Here is a 20,721-nt window from a genome sequence, read left to right as displayed (position 1 = left end):
AAGTGTAGAATGCCTTTGGGTTTTCCCTAATCCTTCCCACCAAGGCTTTTTCGTGACCCCTCCTAGCTCTCCTCAGTCCATTTTTGAGTTCTTTCCTAGCTACCCTGTAGAGAATTACCTCTAAATTTATGCCAGATCCTTGCTTTCCTCAACCTTAAGTAAGCTTCCTTCTTTCTTGTGATGGGAAGCTCCTCTTCTCATGACATCCAAGGTTCCTTCGTCTTAACATTCCTTACCTATCTCAGGGGGACAAAGTTATCCAACACTCTCAAAAAGTGCTCCTTAAACAGCGTCCACATTTCTGTTGTACATTTCCCCTAGAACAATTGTTCCCAATTTATATTCCACAGCTCCTATCTAATACTAGTATAATTTCCCCTTCCCCAATTAAATACCTTCCCATACTGTTTGTTCTATCCCTGTCCATGGCTATGGTGAAGGTGGGGCAGTGTGGTCACTATCACTGAAATGCTCTCCCACCAAGAGATCTGACACCTGGCCTGCTTTGTTGCCTAGTATCAAATCCAATATGGCCTCCCCCTAGTTGGCTTATTTACATATTAAGTCAGGAATCCTTCTTGGACACACCTGACAAAATTGGCTCCATCCAGACGACTTACACTGAGGTGGTTCCAATCAATATTGGGGAAGTTAAGTCACCCATAACAACAACTGTTACATCTGCACTTTTCCAGGATCTGCTGTCTAATCTGTTCTTCCATCTCCCTGCTGCTATTGAGGGGTGTATAGAAAACACTCAATAAAGTGACTGTTCCTTTCCTGTTACTGATTTCTGTCCATACTGAGTCAGTAGACAAACCCTCCTCAACAATTTCCTTTTCTGCAGCTGTGATTCACTCTCTCTAATTAACAATGCTACTCCCGAAAACACTCAATAAAGTGACTGTTCCTTTCCTGTTACTGATTTCCGTCCATACTGAGTCAGTAGACAAACCCTCCTCAACAATTTCCTTTTCTGCAGCTGTGATTCACTCTCTCTAATTAACAATGCTACTCCCCTTCCTCAACCCCACCCCGTTCTTTTTAAAAGATGTAAACCCTGGAACACATCCACCAACACTTCCTACTCCCGTGAAATCTATGTCTCTGTTATAGCCACAACATCATGGTTCCAAGTACTGATCCATGCCCTAAGTTCATCATTGTTATTCCTGACTTACGTTTAGGAAAGATGTTTCCAATCCAAGTTTCTCACTCCCACCCCAATTACATATTACTAGATCTAAAAGAGCCTGATCCCTGGTTGGATCTGCAACATATTGTTCTCAAATACATTGACTAAGTTATTTTTCACGGCTACTTCTGATAGTTTGATCTCCTCATTTGATTTTTGGCACTTAAAGTTAACAAGGTACTGAGACATGGCAATGTGGATACAAACTTGGCTGAGTGATACTAAACAGGGAGTGATGTTTGATATTTTTCAGGCTGGAGGAAGGTTTGTAGTGGAGTCAGTCTTTGAACTCTTACTTTTCCTAATTTCCATTAATGATCCAGATCTTCGTGTGCAGGAGACAATTTCTAAAGTTTGTACATGACGCTAAACTTGGAAGAATTGTAAACTGTGAGGAGGATAGTGTTAAATTACAAAAGGATACTGATAAGTTAGTAAATTAGGCAGATAGGTGGCAAATGAAGTACAGTGCAGAAAGTGTGAGATGATGCAGTTCGGTCAAAAAAACACTGATAGACAATACAAAATTGGGGAACAATTGTAAAGGGAGCACAGGTGCAGAGCGACCTGGGTTATATGTTCACAGTTCATTGAAGGTGGCAGGAGGGATGGAGAGAGCAGTAAATTAACCACACAGTGTTCTAAGCTTTGTTAAAAGGGCATAGAGTACAAGGAGATGATGTTGAACTTGTATAAGATACTTGTTAGACCTCAGCTGGAGTACTGTGGACGTTATGGGCATTCTATTACTCTTTAGAGAGTGCAGAAGTGATTTACTAGAATGGTCCAAGGTATGAGAAACTTAAGTTGTCAAGATAGATTGAAGATGTTAGGGGTATTCTTCCAGAAGAGAAGAAGGCTGGAAGGAGATCAGATTGAGGTTTTCAAAATTATGATCCTGCTAGATAGAGTAGGTGGGATGAAGCTGTTTCCATTTGTAAAGGAATGAGGGGGCATTGATTCAAATGAAGCAAAGATGATGTGAAAAAGAACCCTTTTCATATAGCAAGTTGCTAAGGTGTGGAATGCACTGCCTCTCCTGACTTTCTGCTCCTTAGCTAGTAATCCTGCAGTATCCAGTAACCAGCTTTTTATGTGGCAGTGGCCAGTTCAAATTGAGGAGGATCAAGGCTGTCAAAAAGTTCATTATATCTATAATTCAGAATGAGGCTGTGTCTGTAGCTATGGACCATAATATGTGTTTTGCTCATATTATGTTATGCTTCATGTGCTTTGCTTTTACTTACCATTGTCAAATGATTTTTGTAATAACTAATATACTCCATAATCATGACTAAAGGTAAAGTTGCCATAGTCCTACCAGACCATAGAACTGTTCTCTCATTAGAGAGAGAAATAGACACAACATGTAATGATTTAATCTAAAGGTCACCACAGATCAGGCATGACTCTATACACTTATCTGTCTATGTGTTTCATTTTTTAAGGACTATGCTGGAAGTGGAGTAGTATTCTTAGTTGGTGGCACAGCAGCACTGATTGCATCATTTGTCACAAATGCACGTGCTGTCCGCTATACAACACCTACCATCAATCAAAGCTATAGTTTACCAGTAAGTTGAGGAATTATATATAATACATTATTAAAAGCTGAAATCTTTTTGATAATTTGCTCCATTTACAAGTTAGATATATTTTTCACTTACCATATTTTAAGTATTTAGAAGTCAGTCATCTTTGGTACACATGACAATAAATAAATCAATCTTATTGAAGTGTTTCTGAAAATTATATTAGAAAGAAACAGCACACTTGTAAAAGAAATTAGTGAAACACTGCCTGGCTTTAAACCTTTAATAGGAACATAAGAGGGAACGTTTAGATTAGATTCCCTACAGCGTGGAAACAGGCCCCTTTGGCCCAACCAGTCCGCACCGACCTTCCGAAGAGTAACCCACCCAATCCCATTTCCCTTTGACTAATGCACCTAACACTATGGGCAATTTAGCATGGCCAATTCACCTGACTTGCACATCTTTGGACTGTGGGAGGAAACCGGAGCACCAAGAGGAAACCCACACAGACACTGGGAGAATGTGCAAACTCCACAAAGACAGTCACTCAAGGCTGGAATCAAACCTGGGACCTTGGTGCTGTGAGGCAGCAGTGCTAACCACAGAGCCACTGTACCTCCCCATTTAATCTGCGAACAATTGTCAATATGTATGTAGAAGTATGTTAAAATATTTATACAAAGGAACCTTGATTATCTGGCATTTGATTATCTGACATTTGATTAATCAAACTAAATACTCCATGCCCGTGTTCTTCAGACTATCAAGGTTCGTCTCTATGTGAGAAAGGTTGGCAGATTGAAGTATTCAAATACTAGAAGCTCAAGGGTCATTTTTACAGACAGCATGTAGGTATTCTGCAAAGACTACAGTTTCACCTGTCCAATACAAAGAAGACCACATTATGAGCGGCAAAAATAGCAGGCTTGATTGAATGAAGTGCAGAGAAATTACTGCTTCATCTGGAAGGTGTGTCTCAGTGCCTTGGATAGTGAGGATGTAAAGGAGAAAGTATTGCACCTTCTACAATTGCATGGGAAGCTGCTGTGAGGAGATGTTGAGAGCAGAGGAGGAGTCCTGCAAAATGCTGATAAGGAGAATGAGTGGGATATGTGTATCTGGTAGTGGTATACAGTTGGAGGTGGCAGAAATTGTGATTTATGATCTTGTAGATGCAGAGGCTGTTGCTGTGGCAGAGAAGGGAAGGAGAGCCTTATCAACCACTGTAGTGGGTAATCCTCAGTTGAGGAAAAAGGTGCACATATCTGAGGCATCCTGCAGAATAGATGCGATGGAGACAGAAACGTGGAGAATGGAATTGAATCCTTATAGGAAGCAGGGTGTGAGGATATATAGTCAAGGTAAGTGTGGCAGTTGGTGCATTTATAATGGTGACACAGTGGGAAGATAGGTACATAGATAAATGCATAGATACATTGATAAATACTTAGATAAATGTTTTAAAAGAGGGTGGATATGATGCGGAAGTTATAAGAAGAGATAGCCAGAAGTAATTTTGTGAAGATCAAAGATGTGTTCACTTCAAGGGAACTCAAGTTGTACAAGGGAAAATATATAAAATGTTACATGCTATCCATTTTGCTCTAAGCCTCGGAAATCTTACTGTGAGTAAAACATTTGTGGAAGAAAAAGGAGTCTTTGAAATGTTGATGCCAAGTTGAATACAGAACACAAGACAAACTAAGAGATACTTCAAATAACAAGAGCAAAAATGAACTCTAAAAATGGAAGTACTGAAAAGGAATTATCAGTTTATTGGCCATTTGATAAAAACTGAAAAACTGTTTGTGATATATATAAATAACTTGAATGAAAACATAGATGGGTAGGTTAGTAAGTTTTCAGACGATACAGAGATTGGAGGAGTTGTGGATAGTGCAGAAGGTTCTGGATGTAGGTTTACTCGCTGTGTTGGAAGGTTCATTTTTAGATTTTTCATCACCATGCTAGGTAACATTATCAGTGAGCCTCCGGCTGAAACATGGTCCACTTTCTACTTACGAGTTTAGGTTTCCTTGGGTTGGTGATGTCATTTCCTGTAGTGATGTCATTTTTGTTCTTTTCTCAGGGGCTGGTAAATGGGATCCAAGTCAAGGTCTTTGCTGATAGAGTTCCAGTTGGAATGCCATGCTTCTAGGAATTCTTGTGCGTGTCTCTATATGGCTTGTCCTAGAATGGACGTGTTGTCCTCGTCGAAGTGCTTCCTTCCTCATCTGTTTGTAAGGATACTAGTGAGAGTGGGTCATGTGTTTTTGTGGCTAGTTGATGTTCATGTATCCTGATGGCTAGTTTTTTGCCTGTTTGTCCATTGTAGTGTTTGTTACAGTTCTTGCAAGGTATTTTGTAAATGATATTAGTTCTGCTTGCTGTCTGTATCGGGTCTTTCAAGTCCATTAGCTGTTTTAGTATGTTGGTGGATTTGTTGGCTACCATGATGCCAAGAGGTCTGGATAGTCAGGCAGTCATTTCTGAGATGTTTTTGTAGGGGAGAGTGGCTTGGGTTTCTGGACATGTCTTACCTGCTTGTTGAGGTTTGTCGCTGAGAAATCAGCGGACTGTGTTCATCGGGTACCCGTTCTTTTTGAATACACTGTGTCGGTGATTTTCCTCTGCTGCAGCGTGTGGTGGCTCTTGAAATAATGTTCGAATGCAGTTTTATTTGTGGGAGTTGGGATGATTGCTTCTGTACTTCAGTTTTTGGTTGTTGTTTTCCTGCAGACGCTGGTTTGAAGTTCCCATTGACTGTTCGCTCTACTACGATATTTAGGAATGGCAGTTTGTTGTTGTTTTCCTCTTTAGTGAATTTTATGCCAGTAATAGTATTATTGATGGTCTTGAAAGTTTCCTCTAATTTGTTTTGTTTAATGATGACAAAGGTGTCATCCACACAGCAGACCCAAGTTTGGGTTGGATGGTTGACAGTTGTTTGTTTGAGTCTCTGCATTACTGTCTCTGCTAAGAACCCTGATATCAGAGATCCCATGGGTGTTCAGTTGGTTTGTCTGTAGGTTTTGTTGTTGAAGGTGAAGTGGGTGGTAAGGCAGAGGTTCCACTAGCTTGACAACATTGTCTTTGATGAAGTTGGTGGTGTTTGGTATATGTGTGTCTTTGGTTCTTCTAATAATGTAGTCAGTGTTACCTTGGCCAGGTTGCTGCTGATGGATGTGAACGTCAAGAGAAGACCATTATTTCATCCTCTTCAATCCTGGTGTCTTTGATGGTCTTCAGGAATTCTTGGGTGGAGTGGATGGAGTGGTGTGAGTCCTCTACTAAGTGTTTTAGACTTTGGTGTAGCTCCTTGGCCAATCTGTAAGTTGTTGTTCGAGATAATGAGACTATTGGTCTGTTGGGGGCTCCTGGTTTGTGAATTTTGGGTAATCCGCAGAAATATAGTGTGTTGGATCCATCTGGTTTCATTTTTTGGAAGTCGATCTTATTTATTTTTCCAGATTTCTGATGTTTTCAAGTAGGGCTGTGATTCACTACTTTAGTTTTGGGATTGGGTCTATCACCACTTGTTGGTAAGTATTGATATCTGCAAGTGATGCATTCACTTTCTCAATGTAGTCTCTTTGATGTAAAATGCCCTTTGTCTGCAGGTAGGATAACAATTTTTTTTTAGTCTTTCTAGTGCTTCCCTTTCTTGTGCATTGAGTGTGTTTCCTTCCTTTTTCCTGCTTAATATTGGTGTGACGGTCTGTATGATGGTTTGCTGGGTTTCCTCTGTGAGTTGGTTGTCTTTCAGTGTTGTTCAGTAAGAAGTCTTTCTTGTCCGTATCCTGGAAGTTGTAATTTAATCCTCTTACTAAGACGTCTTTTTCAGTGTCTGTTAAGGGTCGGTCAGATAAGTTTTTTTTCATATCCATGCTTCTGTGTTCTCTGTGTTCTTATTTTGTATAATTTTGTTTAGTTTTTTTCTGCTAGTCTAGTTTTTTTCATTTTCTGTGTTTGTCGCTGTCTAATGTCTATGACTTGTTGTACTGTGTCTGTCTATTGTATTAGTGAGTAAAGTTTTTTTTGGTATAAAATTTCCCGGTTATATTTTGTGGGCATTGGAAATTATTTCTCGAAGCATGCTGCGGCTGTTTTGCTTTGCTATTCTTTTGGCTAGTGGGGTGTTAAGGGGAGGTTTGTAATTAAAACAGGTAGCACCTGTTTCCATAGGCAGTCGTTCAGGAAGTACAGCTGTTCACAGGTGGCGTTCTGTCAGATGGCTTTGGTTTCCCATTTTCAGGCCAGTGATAGCATATTGCACCCATCATCAGTGAGCCTCCGGATGAAGCAGTGGTGGTATGGCCTGCTTTCCTATTTATGTCTTTAGGTTTCCCTGGGTTGATGATGTCAGAAGTTGTCAAAGGATACAGTGGGATATAGATCAGTTGCAGATATGGTTGGGGAAATGGCAGATGGAGTTTAATCTGAGTAAGTGTGAGGTGCTGCACTTTTGGAGATCAAATAGAGTCATAGAGTCATAGAGATGTATAGCATGGAAACAGACCCTTCGGTCCAACCAGTCCATGCCGACCAGATATCCCAACCCAATCTACTCCCACTTGCCAGCACCCAGCCCATATCCCTCCAAACCCTTCCTATTCATATACCCATCCAAATGCCTCTTAAATGTTGCAATTGTATCAGCCTCTACGACTTCCTCTGGCAGCTCATTCCTCTGTGTGTAAAGGGTGCCCCTGAGGTGTCTTTTATATCTTTCCCCTCTCACTCTAAAACCTATGCCCTTTAGTTCTGGACTCCCCCACCCCAGGGAAAAGACTTTGCCTATTTACCCTATCCATGCCCCTCATAATTTTGTAAACCTTTATAAGGTCACCCCTCAGTCTCTGACGCTCCAGGGAAAACAACCCCAGCCTGTTCAGCCTCTCCCTATAGCTCAAATCCTCCAACCCTGGCAACATCCTTGTAAATCTTTTCTGAACCCTTTCTAGTTTCACAACATCTTTCCGATAGGAAGGAGACCAGAATTGCACTCAATATTCTAACAGTGGCCTAACCAAAGTATATAGTTAATGGCAGAACCCTGAACAGCATTGATGTATAGAGGGATCTTAGGGTTCATGTCCAATGCTCCCTGAAAGTGGCAATGCAAGTTGATAGGGTGGTAAAGAAGGCTTATTGGTCAGGGAATAGAGTACAAGAGTCAGGATGTCATGTTGCTGCTTTATAATACTTTGGATAGGCTACACTTAGAGTGCTGCATTCAGTTCTGGTCACCATATTACAGGAAGGACATGGAGACTTTGGAGTGGGTACAGAAGAGTTTCCGAGGATACTGCTTGGATTGGAGGGATTGGGCCACAAGGAGAGACAGGTAAAAATTGGCTTCTTTTCTCTTGAGTGGCAGAGGCTAAGCATATACTGGATAGAAGAGTGGCATGGTGGCTCAGTGGTTAGCACTACTGCCTCACAGTGCCAGGGACCTGGGTTCGATTCCCACCTTGGGTGACTGTCTTTGTGGAGTTTGCATGTTTTCCCTGTGTCTGCGTGGGTTTCCTCCAGATGCTCTGGTTTCCTCCCACAATCCAAAGTTGTGCCGGTCAGGTGAATTGTTCATAGTGTTAGATACATTAGTCAGGGGAAATGTAGGGGAATGGGTCTGGGTGGGTTACTCTTCGGAGGGTCTGTATGGACTTGTTGGGCCATAGGGCCTGTTTCCATAATGTAGGGAATCTAGTCTAATCTAAGTCTGTAAGGTAATGAGATGCATGGGTAGGGTTGACAGTCAGAATCTTTTTCCCAGAGTTAAAATGTCTAATATTACAGGGTATGCATTTAAGGTGAGTGGGAGAAAGTTCAAAAGAGATGTGAGGGGGCAATTGTCTTACACAGAGAGTGGTAGGAGTCTGGAACGCGCTGTCAGGGGTGATTGTGGAGGAAGACATGATAGGGCAGTTTAAGAGACTTTATATAAGCATATAAATAAGGAAGGAATGGAGGGATATGGATTAAGGCATGCAGAATGGATTAGTTAAATTTGGTATCATGTTTGGCACAATGTCATGGGCCAAAGGCCTGTTCCTGTGCTATACTGTTCTGTGTTCTCTGTACTATTTTTTAACTAAGGTTGGTCAGCTGTGGAATTCATTACATTAGAAGGTTATGGAGGCTGGACGACTACGTATATTTAGGAAAGAGATTGATACCTTTAATACCTTAAAATTAAACAATGTATATGAAGAGCAAGCAGGAATACAGCATTGAGACAGAGGATCAGCCATCATCATATTGACTGGTGAAGTAGGCTTGAGAGGCTGAATGGTGTCATCCTGTTCCTAATTTCTGTGTTTCCAGATTGCATCTACCATATATTTGCTCATTGATTCAACTTCTCTACTTCATCCCAAAACTTCTTTATATCCTTCTCACCACTCTCAATCCTATCTAGGGTTGGGTCATCAGCAAACTTTAAAAAAGTTACATTTGATTCCCTCAGTCAAATAATTGGATATGGTACTTCACTTCCACTCTGAAAATGATCCATTTATTCCTAATCTATAAGTATTGATGGCTAACCAACTCTCAATCCATTCGACTATGTTACCAGCAATTTCATATGCTTTCATTTTTCTCACGGACCTCTGGGATAGGACTTGAGATGATTTTCCTTTCATAAATCCTTTGTCTTATTGACTTTGTGTGATTCCATTGATACTTTCTAAATGTCCTGGTATCATATCCTTTATAATAGACTGCATCATTTTTCCTACTCCTGGTGTTAAATTTGTTTGCAAGGCCTATACTTTTTCCCCACCTTCCCTTTTTAAATAGTGGGGCTTCATTTGACATTTTTCAATTTCCAATGTGCCGGACCATTCCAGAAAGCACAAAAGTTGGGAAGATGTTATGGGCCAGACCAAACCCCTACACCCCCAACCTCACCATCCACCCAAAGCATATAATGGAGAAAGCCTAGACTCTAACTACTTTATATATTTTTAAAAAGGCAAGTATAAGGTAATGTATTCCAGATATTATTCAAGTGGTCCACCACTAAGCTTTAATCAAAACACACTTGATTCTTGCAAAACAGTTAAAATACAACAAAAAGAAGAGTTAGCATAACTTTACTCTATTGAGATACTTAACAAGGTGACGGTTTATTTGACTGTTCCAAAATAGATAGCATCCCATAAACTCACCCTTGGGAAAGGCAGTTCAGCAAAACACTTATTATTCTCTCATGCTGTGTTTTTCCAGTGCAGTAAAAAGAAACATGGAAAGAAACAATCTGCCCTTAATGATTTTTTTTTTAAAAGGAAGCTTCTCTTCTAAGACTTTACTCCAGCAGTGGAATTCAAGCTTTCAGCTCCAGCAGCCAGCAAAACCATCAAATCACTGAAAGCAAAACCAAATTCTTTTGGATCTATGAGAGCCTAACCCCACCTACTCATGATTCTTTTGTTAAAAACAGTCAGGGAGACCTCAAAGCTGTTTATCAACTGCCTGAAAGATGGAGAGATTTCAATACCAATATGCCAACAGCTTTCTGCAAGAGAAACAGTCCAGACCCCAGCAGTTAAAGACACCATTTCATCACAAAGATGACAATCAAAATGTCTATAATTTCTACAACAACATCCTTTAATGCCCTTTATTTTGACTATCAAGTGGGGATTTATCAGTTGTCAGTCCGATTAATTTCACCAGCACATTTTTTTTTAACCAATACTGATCTTCAATTCATTCCTTCCTAATAGATTCTTGGCTCCCAGCATTCATACTGTTATTTTTGTTTCCTTCTGTGAAGGCAAAACTAAAGTAGCTGTTTAATTGTTCTGCCTTTTTCTGGTTCTTCATTATCAACTCTGCTGATTCAGACTGTTAAGGCACCTACATTTGTCTGCACTAATCTCTTTTTACATACTGATAGAAGCTTTTACTGTTGCTGTTATATTCTTTGTAACTCTACTCTCATTCTCTTTCTTCTCCCTCTTAATCAAACGTTTGGCTCCCCTTTGCTGAATTCTAAACTGCTCCTGGTCTGCAGGCTTGCTTCATTTTCTTTCAACATTATATGACTCGTCTTTGAATATAATGCTATCTATAATTTATTTTGTTAGCCATGTTTGGGACACATTTCCTGTTGCCTCTTTTACCAAAAAGGAATGTATAAATTTGCAGTACAGCATTTGTTCCTTAAATTTTAGCTATTGACTATCCAATAACTTGCTTCTGAATAAAATTACCTAGTCTATTCAGATTTATGACATTAGCTTAGGATTGGACTTCTTTCACTTTCTACCCAGTGAAGAAATATGTCATATTATGGTCACCTTTTTCCTACAGGGCTTCTCACAAGATTAAAAGCTAGATTAGAGTAGTGCTGGAAAAGCACAGCAGTTCAGGCAGCATCCGAGGAGCAGTAAAATCGACGTTTCGGGCAAAAGCCCTTCATCAGGAATACAGGTAGAGAGCCTGAAGGGTGGAGAGATAAGTGAGAGGAGAGTGGGGGTGGGGAGAAAGTAGTATAGAGTACAATAGGTGAGTGGGGGAGGGGATGAAGGTGATAGGTTGGTGGGGGGGGAGGGTAGAGTGGATAGGTGGAAAAGAAGATAGGCAGGTAAGAGCTTCATGGCAGAGGAAATGATCTGGGAGTTGCAGTGGGAGAGGGACTCCCTGAGATTCTTGTTGAGAGAGAAGGAAAACTTCTTCAAGGCACTCATCCTTGCAAGAGGATTCGCAGTAGGGTTAAAATCAACTATGTAAAAATAATGACTGCAGATGCTGGAAACCAGAGTCTAGACCTCTTTTCAGTGCATAGAACTTGATCTGGAAAGCTTGTCCACTAGTTTGCTTCTCAATATACTGGTCTCTCAAACAATCTTGTACACACTGCAGGAATTCATCCACCACAGAATCAGTGCTCAGGTAGTTTTCCAGTCTATATTTAGATTAATATTACCTAAGACTCCCTTGTTGCATGCATCAAGAATTCTTATTTAATGCTATCTCCTACCTTACCCTTACTGTTTTAGAGGGCTATAGACACCCAACTAATGTTTTCCACCCCTTGTTGCTTCTTAGGTCGACCCAGACTGATTCCACATCAACATTACCTGCATCAGTATCCCTTCTCACTATTGCACACCACATCCTTTTCTTTTTTGCCTTTCCTTCCTAAAAGTTGAATACACTTCCATGTTCAGTTCCCAGCCTTGGCCACCCCATAGCTATGTCTCCATAACCACAATCAAATACATGCGTACAAACTATTTGAGCTATTAATTGATCAACCTGATTGCAAGTTCTCTGTGCATTTAGATACAATATCTTTATACTTGTATCTTTAACGCTTTTAAACAATTTATTTGAACCACAACCCTGTTTGTGGCTACAAAAACAGAAATTGCTGGAAAATCTTAGCAAGTCTGGCGGCATTTCTGGGAGAAATCAGAGTTAACGTTTCTGGTCCAGTGGTCCTTCTTCAGAACTGCTGGCAGTTAGGAAGAGATGGTTTCTATGCAAAAGACAGGGGTTGGGAGGGGTGTGGGAAGCAGGTAGAATAAATGATAGATGGAGATTTTGCAAAAAAGACCCTGACATTTGAACATACATTTAATTGAGAGCTTCAAACTAGTGTCTACAGAAAACAACAAACACAAACCAAATACTTAACTTCAGAAGCAATCATCCCAGCACCCACAAATGGAGCTGCATCAAGACATTATTTCAATGAGCTACATCACACTATAGCACCCAAGAACTACAAGCATCAGAAGAAAAGTACCTATACAACATTTTCAAGAAAAACTATTATCCAACAAATACAATCTATCGATTCCTCAGAAACAAACCCAAACAAGCAGACACAATGCAACCAAAAACTATAGCCACATTACCTTATATCAAAGACATATCAGAAATGACTTATAGACTATTCAGACCCCTTAGCATCATGGTAACCCACAAACCTACCAACACACTTAAACTGCGACTGATGAACCTAAAGGATACATTAGGTACTACCAGTAAAACTAATGTCATTTGCAAAATACCATGCAAGAACTGTAAAAAACACTACATCGGACAAATAAGTAGGAAACTTGCAACCAGGATACATAAACACCAACTAGCCACCAAAGGACATGACCCACTATCACTAGTTTCCATACATACAGACTAAGAAGGACACCACTTTGACTGGGACAACACACATCCTAGGACAAGTGAAACAAAGGCATGCACGAGAATTCTTAGAGGCCTGGCTTTCTAACTGAAACTCCCATCAATAAACTCCCATCATTGATTTTGACCCTATTTGATAAAAAGAACTGGAAATGACCCTACCCACCTTAAGAAATGAAAACCTTTGGAGAGAGTGACCATAATTCAGTTATGGTTAGTTTAGTGATGGAAAGGGATAGATACATGCAACAGGTCAAGAGTTATCGATGGGGTAAGGGCAATTATAATGTGATTAAGCAAGAATTAGGATGCATAGAATGGGGTAGCAAAATGGAAGGGATGCAGACAATGGAAATGTGGAGCTGGTTTAAGGAACAGATATTGCATGTCCTTGGTAGGTATGTCCTTGTCAGGCAGGGAGGAAGTGATAAGGTAAGGGAACCGTGGTTTACTCCAGAAATTGCATCTCTTGTTAAGCAGAAGAAGGAGGCTTATGTGTTGATGAGGCAAGATGGTTCAGATGAGGCAATGGAGAGTTACAGATCAGCTAGGAAGAATTTAAAGAGAGAGTTAAGAAGAGCAAAGAGAGGACACGTGCAGTCTTTAGCAAATAGAATAAAGGAGAACCCTAAAGCTTTCTATGGGTACGTGAGGAATAAAAGGATTACTAGGGTAGGAATAGGGCCAGGAGAAAGTGAGGACTGCAGATGCTGGAGATCAGAGCTTAAAAATATGTTGCTGGAAAAGCGCAGCAGGTCAGGCAGCATCAAAGGAGAAGGAGAATCGATGTTTCGGGCATAAGCCCTTCTTCAGGAAACTGAAGAATAGGGCCAGTCAAAGACAGAAGTGAGAAGTTGAGTGTGGACCCTGTGGAGATCGGAGAGATGCTAAACAAACATTTCTCATCGGTTTTCACTCAGGAAAAGGAGAATATTGTAGAGGAGAAGAATGAGGTACGAGATATTAGACTAGAAATGATCAAGGTTAGTCACGAACAGGTGTTATCAATTCTAAAAGGAATGAAAGGTGGGATTTATCCGAGGATTCTCTGGGAAGCTAGGGGGGAGACAACAGAGCCTTTGGCTTGGATATTTGAGTCATCATTGTTTACAGGTTTAGTACCAGAGGACTGGAGAATTGCAAAGGTTGTGCCCTTGTTCAAGAAGGGCAGTAGAGATGACCCAGGTAATTATAGACCAGTGAGCCTTACTTCTATTGTAGGAGAGATTTTGGAAAGGATTAAAAGAGATAAGATTTATAATCATCTAGCAAGCAACAATTTGATTTCAGATAGTCAACATGGTTTCGTCAAGGGAAGGTCATGTCTCACAAACCTCATTGAGTTTTTTGAGAACGTGATCAAGCATGTAGATGAGGATAGGGCAGTTGACATGGTATAAGTGGATTTCAGTAAAGTCTTTGATAAGGTTCCATATGGTAGGCTGTTGGAGAAAATGTAGAGGCATGGAATTAAGGGTGATTTAGTAGTTTGGATTAGAAACTGGCTTTCTGAAAGAAGGCAGCGTGTGGTGGTTGATGGAAAATGTTCAGTCTGGAGTCCAGTTACGAGTGGTGTGCCACTAAGATCTGTTTTGGGACCACTGTTGTTTGTCATTTTTATAAATGACTTAGACGCAGGCATAGGTGGATAGATTGGTAAATTTGCAGACGACACTAAAGTCGGTGGAGTAGTGGATAGTTTCGAAGAATGGTACAGGTTGCAGGGGGATTTGGATAAACTGCAGAATTGGGCTGAGAGGTGGCAAATGGAATTCAATGCATCTAAATGTGAGGTGATGCACTTTGGGAAGAATAACAGGAAGGCGGAGTACTGGGTCAATGGAAAGATTCTTGGTAGTGTGGATGTGCAGAGGGATCTTGGAATCCATGTACATAGATCCCTGAAAGTTGCCATCCAGGTTGTTAATGCTGTTAAGAAGGCATGCGGTGTGTTAAGTTTCATTGATAGAGTGATTGAGTTCCGGAGCTGCAATATCATGCTGCAACTATACAAAACGCTGGTGCGGCCACACTTGGAATATTGTGTACAGTTCTGGTCACCGTATTTTGGGAAGGATGTGGAAGCTTTGGAAAAGGTGCAGAGGACATTTACCAGGATGTTGCCTGATCTGGAGGGAAGATCTGATGAGGAAAGGTGAGAGACTTGGGTCTGTTCTCACTGGAAAGAAGAAGGCTAAGAGGGGATTTGATAGAGACATATAAGATGATCAGAGGATTAAATAGGGTAGACAGTGAAAGTCTTTTTCTTAGGATGATGACGTCAGCGGGGCATAACTACAAATTGAGGGGTGGTAGATTTCAGACAGACATCAGAAGCAAGTTCTTTATGCGGACAGTGGTAAGGGCGTGGAATGCCCTACCTGCTAATGTAGTCAACTCAGCCACATTAGGGAGGTTTAAACAATCCTTAGATAAGCACATAGATAATAGGGATAGTGTAGGGGGACGAGCTGAGAATAGTTCACAGGTTGGCGCAACACAGAGGGCCGAAGGGCCTGTTCTACGCTGTATTGTTCTATGTTCTAATAGAGAGGCGGGACATACCACTAGCGCTTCACCAGAGACTCTCTCTGATGATTTTACCTAGTCATGGTGACGAAATGTCTGAAAACAAACCTTTCAGTTCAGCGAGCTAAGTTACCTCCAAAGATCCTGAGCTTCCAGTTGCTTGCCACTTCAATATACCATCCTGTTTTTTTGTCCAACATCTCTGTTTCAGGCTGTGCAGGTTAGGTGAATTGGCCATACTAAATTGCCCGTAGTGTTAGGTAAGGGTAAATATAGGGGTATGGGTGGGTTTCGCTTCGGCGGGTCGGTGTGAACTTGTTGGGCCGTAGGGCCTGTTTCCACACTGTAATCTAATCTAATCTAATCTCTGTTTCAGGCTTGCTGTAGTGTTCCGGCTAAACTCAGTGCAAGCTATAAAAACAATGCCTCATTTCCGCTCGGAAGCTCTGTAGTCTTCTGGACTTAATATTAAGTTCTACAATTATTAGTCTTTCCATGCATTCCCTCACCACCTCACATATCAGGTCTTGGCATCACATGGGCTGCTACCACATACTACCCATTGTCAATCACTAATAGTCCCCATTATAAGCTATTTATTCCCCCAGACTGACCTTTAAACACTCCTTTGTTTGTCCAACTGTTATTTCTGTGTCATTGAACTCTATCTCCAACTGCCGTTTACTTGTTGCTAGCAGTCTCACCTGAAATCGCATCCTATTGTCTCCTGATTTATTCTTCCACATATCAATCACCTTATAAGACCAAGTTTTGTCATCTTGGTTTATTATGTAGATCTCTGCCAAGATAGAATAGCACCAGTAAGTTAATGTCTGTGTTTACTTTGTGTATTGATTAACTATTTCCCAAATGTTTCAAGCGATACAACTAAGAAGACCAAATCAACAAAACTCAACATTAAAACTAATTCTACAGTCTTATTGATGCACACTTAGTGGACTTTAGTAAGGCATTTGATAGACTAATGGAGAAAGTGTGCAGGGTTTTCTAGCTAGGTGGATAAAGAACTTGTTGAGCAACAGGAGACAGAGAGTAGTAGTTCAAGGGAGTTTCTCGAAATGGAGAAGGGTGACCAGTGGTGTTCCGCAGGGGTCAGTGTTGGGTCCACTGTTGTTTGTGATATACATAAATGATCTGGAAGAGGGCATGTTGGTATGATTAGCAAGTTTGCAGATGACACGAAGATTGGTGAAGTAGCAGAAAGCATAAGAAACTGTCAAAGAATACAGGAGGATATAGATAGACTAGAGAGTTGGGAGGAAAAGTGGCATATGGATTTCAATCCAGACAAATGTGAGGTGATGCATTTAGGAAGACTAATTGTAGAGCAAATTATACAATGAACAGAAGAGCCTTGGGAAAAGTTGATGGGCAGAGAGAACTGGGAATGCGGGTCCATTGTACCTTGAAGGTTGCTGCACAGGTGGATAGAGTGGTCAAGAAGGCATGTAGTATGCTTGCCTTCGAAGGGCCGAAGGGCCTGTTCCTGGGCTATAAATTTTCTTTGTTCTTTGTTCTTGTTCATACATACATATGTCTGTAGGCTTATTACTACTTTTGTTACAATCTAAATAATTTTAAAACATAAACTGTGTTTTAACCTCAAAGCATTCTCGCATGTTAGCCCAAGTTTAAGTAGCCTGAGCCATAAAACAAAAATCATAAACCTTTCTTCTGACCTCTCAAACTTTCTTCCTATAGAACTGTTTAACAACTAACCACTAACTAATATAAAGTAATTCCTTGTTTGCTTAATCAAGTCAAAGTCATCAATTATTGAAAAATTACTCAATTTTACAAGGAGATTGGGGTTATGGAGCTGCCATGGGGTTTTGGCTGTGGTAATTCATGGAAACCTGTCTCCTTGCCTTACTCCCACTAATTATCAATTGCACTGTACCTGACTTGTGAGTACCCCAAGGGCCCCTGAAATTAAAAGATGTTTCATTCTTCCACATTAACATCTTAAGTTAATTCAAAATGAAAAAAATCTTTGTGTTCTGTGAGTTTTTCTGTCAACTGCACTACAAATAGAAATAGATGGTTAACATTTTGTAACCCTAGACTGTAGATCCATTTGCAGAAAACCACGCCCTTTAAAAGGATGATTATAATGTATAAGATAAACATGATGAATACACAGTGATTTGCTTTCTTTTATAGCTTGCAGTCCTTGGAGCTTTTATGCAAATAATTGGCTCCTTAGGCTTTGTTGTTGGTGCACAAGGTCACATTACAGAGTCTGGAGATGGTCAATTGGCCAGTCTTGCTGTGGTCAATACTCTACTATCAACAGGATCGGCAGGTCTATATGGTTTGTTTTTCCTGAGAATGAGGAGAGACACTTACAGTATACCACGATTGATTAATTCAGCACTTACAGGAATGGTAACTATTCAAATATTTGAACAAATGACACAAATGTATTTATGAAATAGTTTGCAAAATATACAGCTCTAGAACAGAGAAAAAGTAAGCAATATTTTCAATATTCTATGTTTCATACCTCTTCTTTCCTTTTTCTGCCAAGTATTTATCTAATGTCCTCTGGAACATAATATTATTACTTCTACATCCCTCACCAGATGTTTTGATACTTTCAGTCACTTCCCTTTTAATATTGAGCTTGTGATGATTTCAGATGTCAAAACTATTTATTCTTTAAAAGCTGGAATTCCTCTATGTGATCTCATAGAATTAATAAAATCCCTACAGTGCGGAAAGAGACCATTTGGTCCATTAAGACTGCAGCACCCTCCAAAGAGCATCCCACCCAGACCCAGCCACCCACCCTATCCCAGTGACACTGCATTTACCATGGCCAATCCACCTAACCTGCATATCTTTGTACTGTGGGAGGAAACTAGAGCAGAAACCCATGTCTCTGGCCTTACACAAATAGACTTGCGATCATAATTCCTCTTTTTCTGTGTCTCTGAAGCAATTATAGGAAATATTACTTGTTCCATCTTTTTTTGGTAAATAATTCCCCACCTTTTTCCCACATTGGTGCCATCAGCAAATTAAGCAAATTAAAGATTTGCTTTTGTCAATAACTTGTATTAACATAGTGCCTTTAATAGAGTAACAAATCCCAATGTGCTTCATAGTTCTGTATTATTGAAGAATGTAATACAGTGTTAAAATAGATATTAGGAGAGGTGGCTGAGTACTTCTTCATTAGAACCAGAGTAGGCCATTTAATACATCAAGCTCCTTGGATGCTGCCTGAACTGCTGTGCTCTTCCAGCACCACTAATCCAGAATCTGGTTTCCAGCATCTGCAGTCATTGTTTTTACCCCATTTAATACATCAAGCCTGTTGTGCCATTCAGTGATCTTGGCTGAACTATGACCTGACCTCATATGTTTTACCAGACAGTTCTTAATATCTTTGGCTAACAAAAATCTAGTTGTATTTGCACTTGTAGAATAGAGTTTCACATTTCTACCAGTCTTCGAGTGAATAAGTTCCCGAAGTACAGTTGTGGCCTCTTAACTTAAGTAGGCATATACTTGTATTGGAGGCAGTTCACAGAACGTTAATTTGTTGGTTCCTGGATGAAGGGTTGTCTTATTAGGAAAGGTTGATCAGATTTGGTCTGTTCTCAGTGGATTCTAAACAAAGGATTCTTATTGAAGTATATAAGATTCTGAAGGGGTTTGATGGGTTAGATTCCTAAAAACTGATTCCCTTCAGGATGATATCTTGATTAGGGGATATAGAATAAGGGGTCATTGACTTAAGATGGACACAAGGAAGAATTTTTGCTCTCAGTGGAACATAACTCTTTGGAATTCTCTAAGCAAGAGCTTAGTGAATGGCATAGCATTCTTGAGGAGTGAATGGCTAATTCCCGCTGTTAGTTGCAACAAAATGTAAGAATGATCAATCAGCAGGTCATTAGTCGACTGTGTACTGATTTAAATATACTCCATCATAAACTATACAGTTTATGTATAAAACAAGCGTTTTAAAGGTTTTTTTTCCTAAAGTCATGTATTTTACACAATACTTATGCATCCATATTAATTCTTGTTTGCTTTTGGTAGGTGGCAGTTTGTGGAGGTGCCAACAAATACTTACCTGCACTGGCAGTAATGTGTGGGGCCTCAGCATCTCTCTTATATATGGCACTTAAACATTTATGCACAGTTACCAAGATTGATGATCCTACAGATACTATTGCCAGTAAGATTCTTCACATGGTAATATTATTTAGTGATGCACTCAATTAATGTAGCACTTTTTAATCACCTCAGAGTGTCTCCAAAGCCATTGATGTACATTCTGTGTGAATAATGTTGTTTGAGAGAGATATTTCGACAAAGGACACCAATCAGGTTTTCCAAATTGATCTGATTCTTGTTAATTCCCACCTATGATATCATATGACCTGCACTCAGCCTACTACCTTTCTGCCATCACCATTTCTACAGCAACAAAAATGGGAATGCAGCTTGAGAAGGATCAGTTACAACTTGCAAGCCCATCTACCTGACAACATCTGGAAGCTAGAGAAATATTAGCATCCTTTGTTTGCTATTTGGGCTGACAGACTCACTTGTGAACTCTGGTATAACTTCTATAAGGACAGCCAAGCAGTCAGTGGAAGAATGTATGAATGAAAAGCCTTTGTGATGTCACTCCACAAATGTTCAAACAGACAACTGCATCCTCTATGTTTTGTAGGAAGTGCTTTTCAGTACTGTCAATATTTTTTTTTCGGATGCTGTTGTATATCCAGCATTCTCCAGAATTATTGTGCAATGATTCAGCAACTCTATCTAGCTGGTGAGTGATAGGAGTGTGGTTCACTGAGCACTGAGGATAAGAGATGTCATTTGTAGATGCATTCACTGCTTTTGACATGAGGTCATTGGACTTCTTGATGCACTGCTGCTAAGTCCAGACTCTAGGAATTTATATTTCTGGTCCCTATTCCAATCTCTTCTGATGGTTGTCTTAGGAGCTTCTGATTCTCCATGAGACATGGTGTCCCTCCTGCTGCTACTTTCACCGATTATGTCTTCAACTCTGTAAGAAGGGAAGAAAACCACACTGTGTTTAGTCGTAAATTACAAGATTAAGAGTTTTAAAAGCTAGCAATAAAGTTACAAAAAGTGATAGACAGAGAAAATAAGCTCTTGAGAGAAAATAACAAGTCACATAAAAACAATCAATAAAATGTAAAATTTTACTATTTAAAAAACAATTGGTGCCACTGTAAACATAGGTCCCTTGGAGAATGAGGTTGTGGTAAAAGTAATGGTGGGCCA

The 20,721-nt window shown here is 40.1% G+C and overlaps 1 protein-coding gene across 1 annotated transcript in view; it reads left to right on the top strand.

Moving 5' to 3' along the window:
* LOC122556853 (putative ammonium transporter 1) overlaps positions 1–20,721 on the top strand; it is a 96,704-nt gene that overhangs the window by 44,211 nt on the left and 31,772 nt on the right. The window contains exons 5-8 of the mRNA XM_043704108.1: positions 1,193–1,207; positions 2,644–2,769; positions 17,605–17,829; positions 19,495–19,633. Coding sequence (XP_043560043.1) covers positions 1,193–1,207; positions 2,644–2,769; positions 17,605–17,829; positions 19,495–19,633 — 505 coding nt within the window. The remainder of the gene's footprint in view (positions 1–1,192; positions 1,208–2,643; positions 2,770–17,604; positions 17,830–19,494; positions 19,634–20,721) is intronic.

This window comes from Chiloscyllium plagiosum, chromosome 14 (assembly GCF_004010195.1).
Source record: "Chiloscyllium plagiosum isolate BGI_BamShark_2017 chromosome 14, ASM401019v2, whole genome shotgun sequence".
NCBI classification, from domain to species: Eukaryota; Metazoa; Chordata; class Chondrichthyes; order Orectolobiformes; family Hemiscylliidae; genus Chiloscyllium; species Chiloscyllium plagiosum.
Note: the sequence above shows the minus strand (reverse complement) of the source record. Positions and strands in the feature narration are given on the sequence as shown.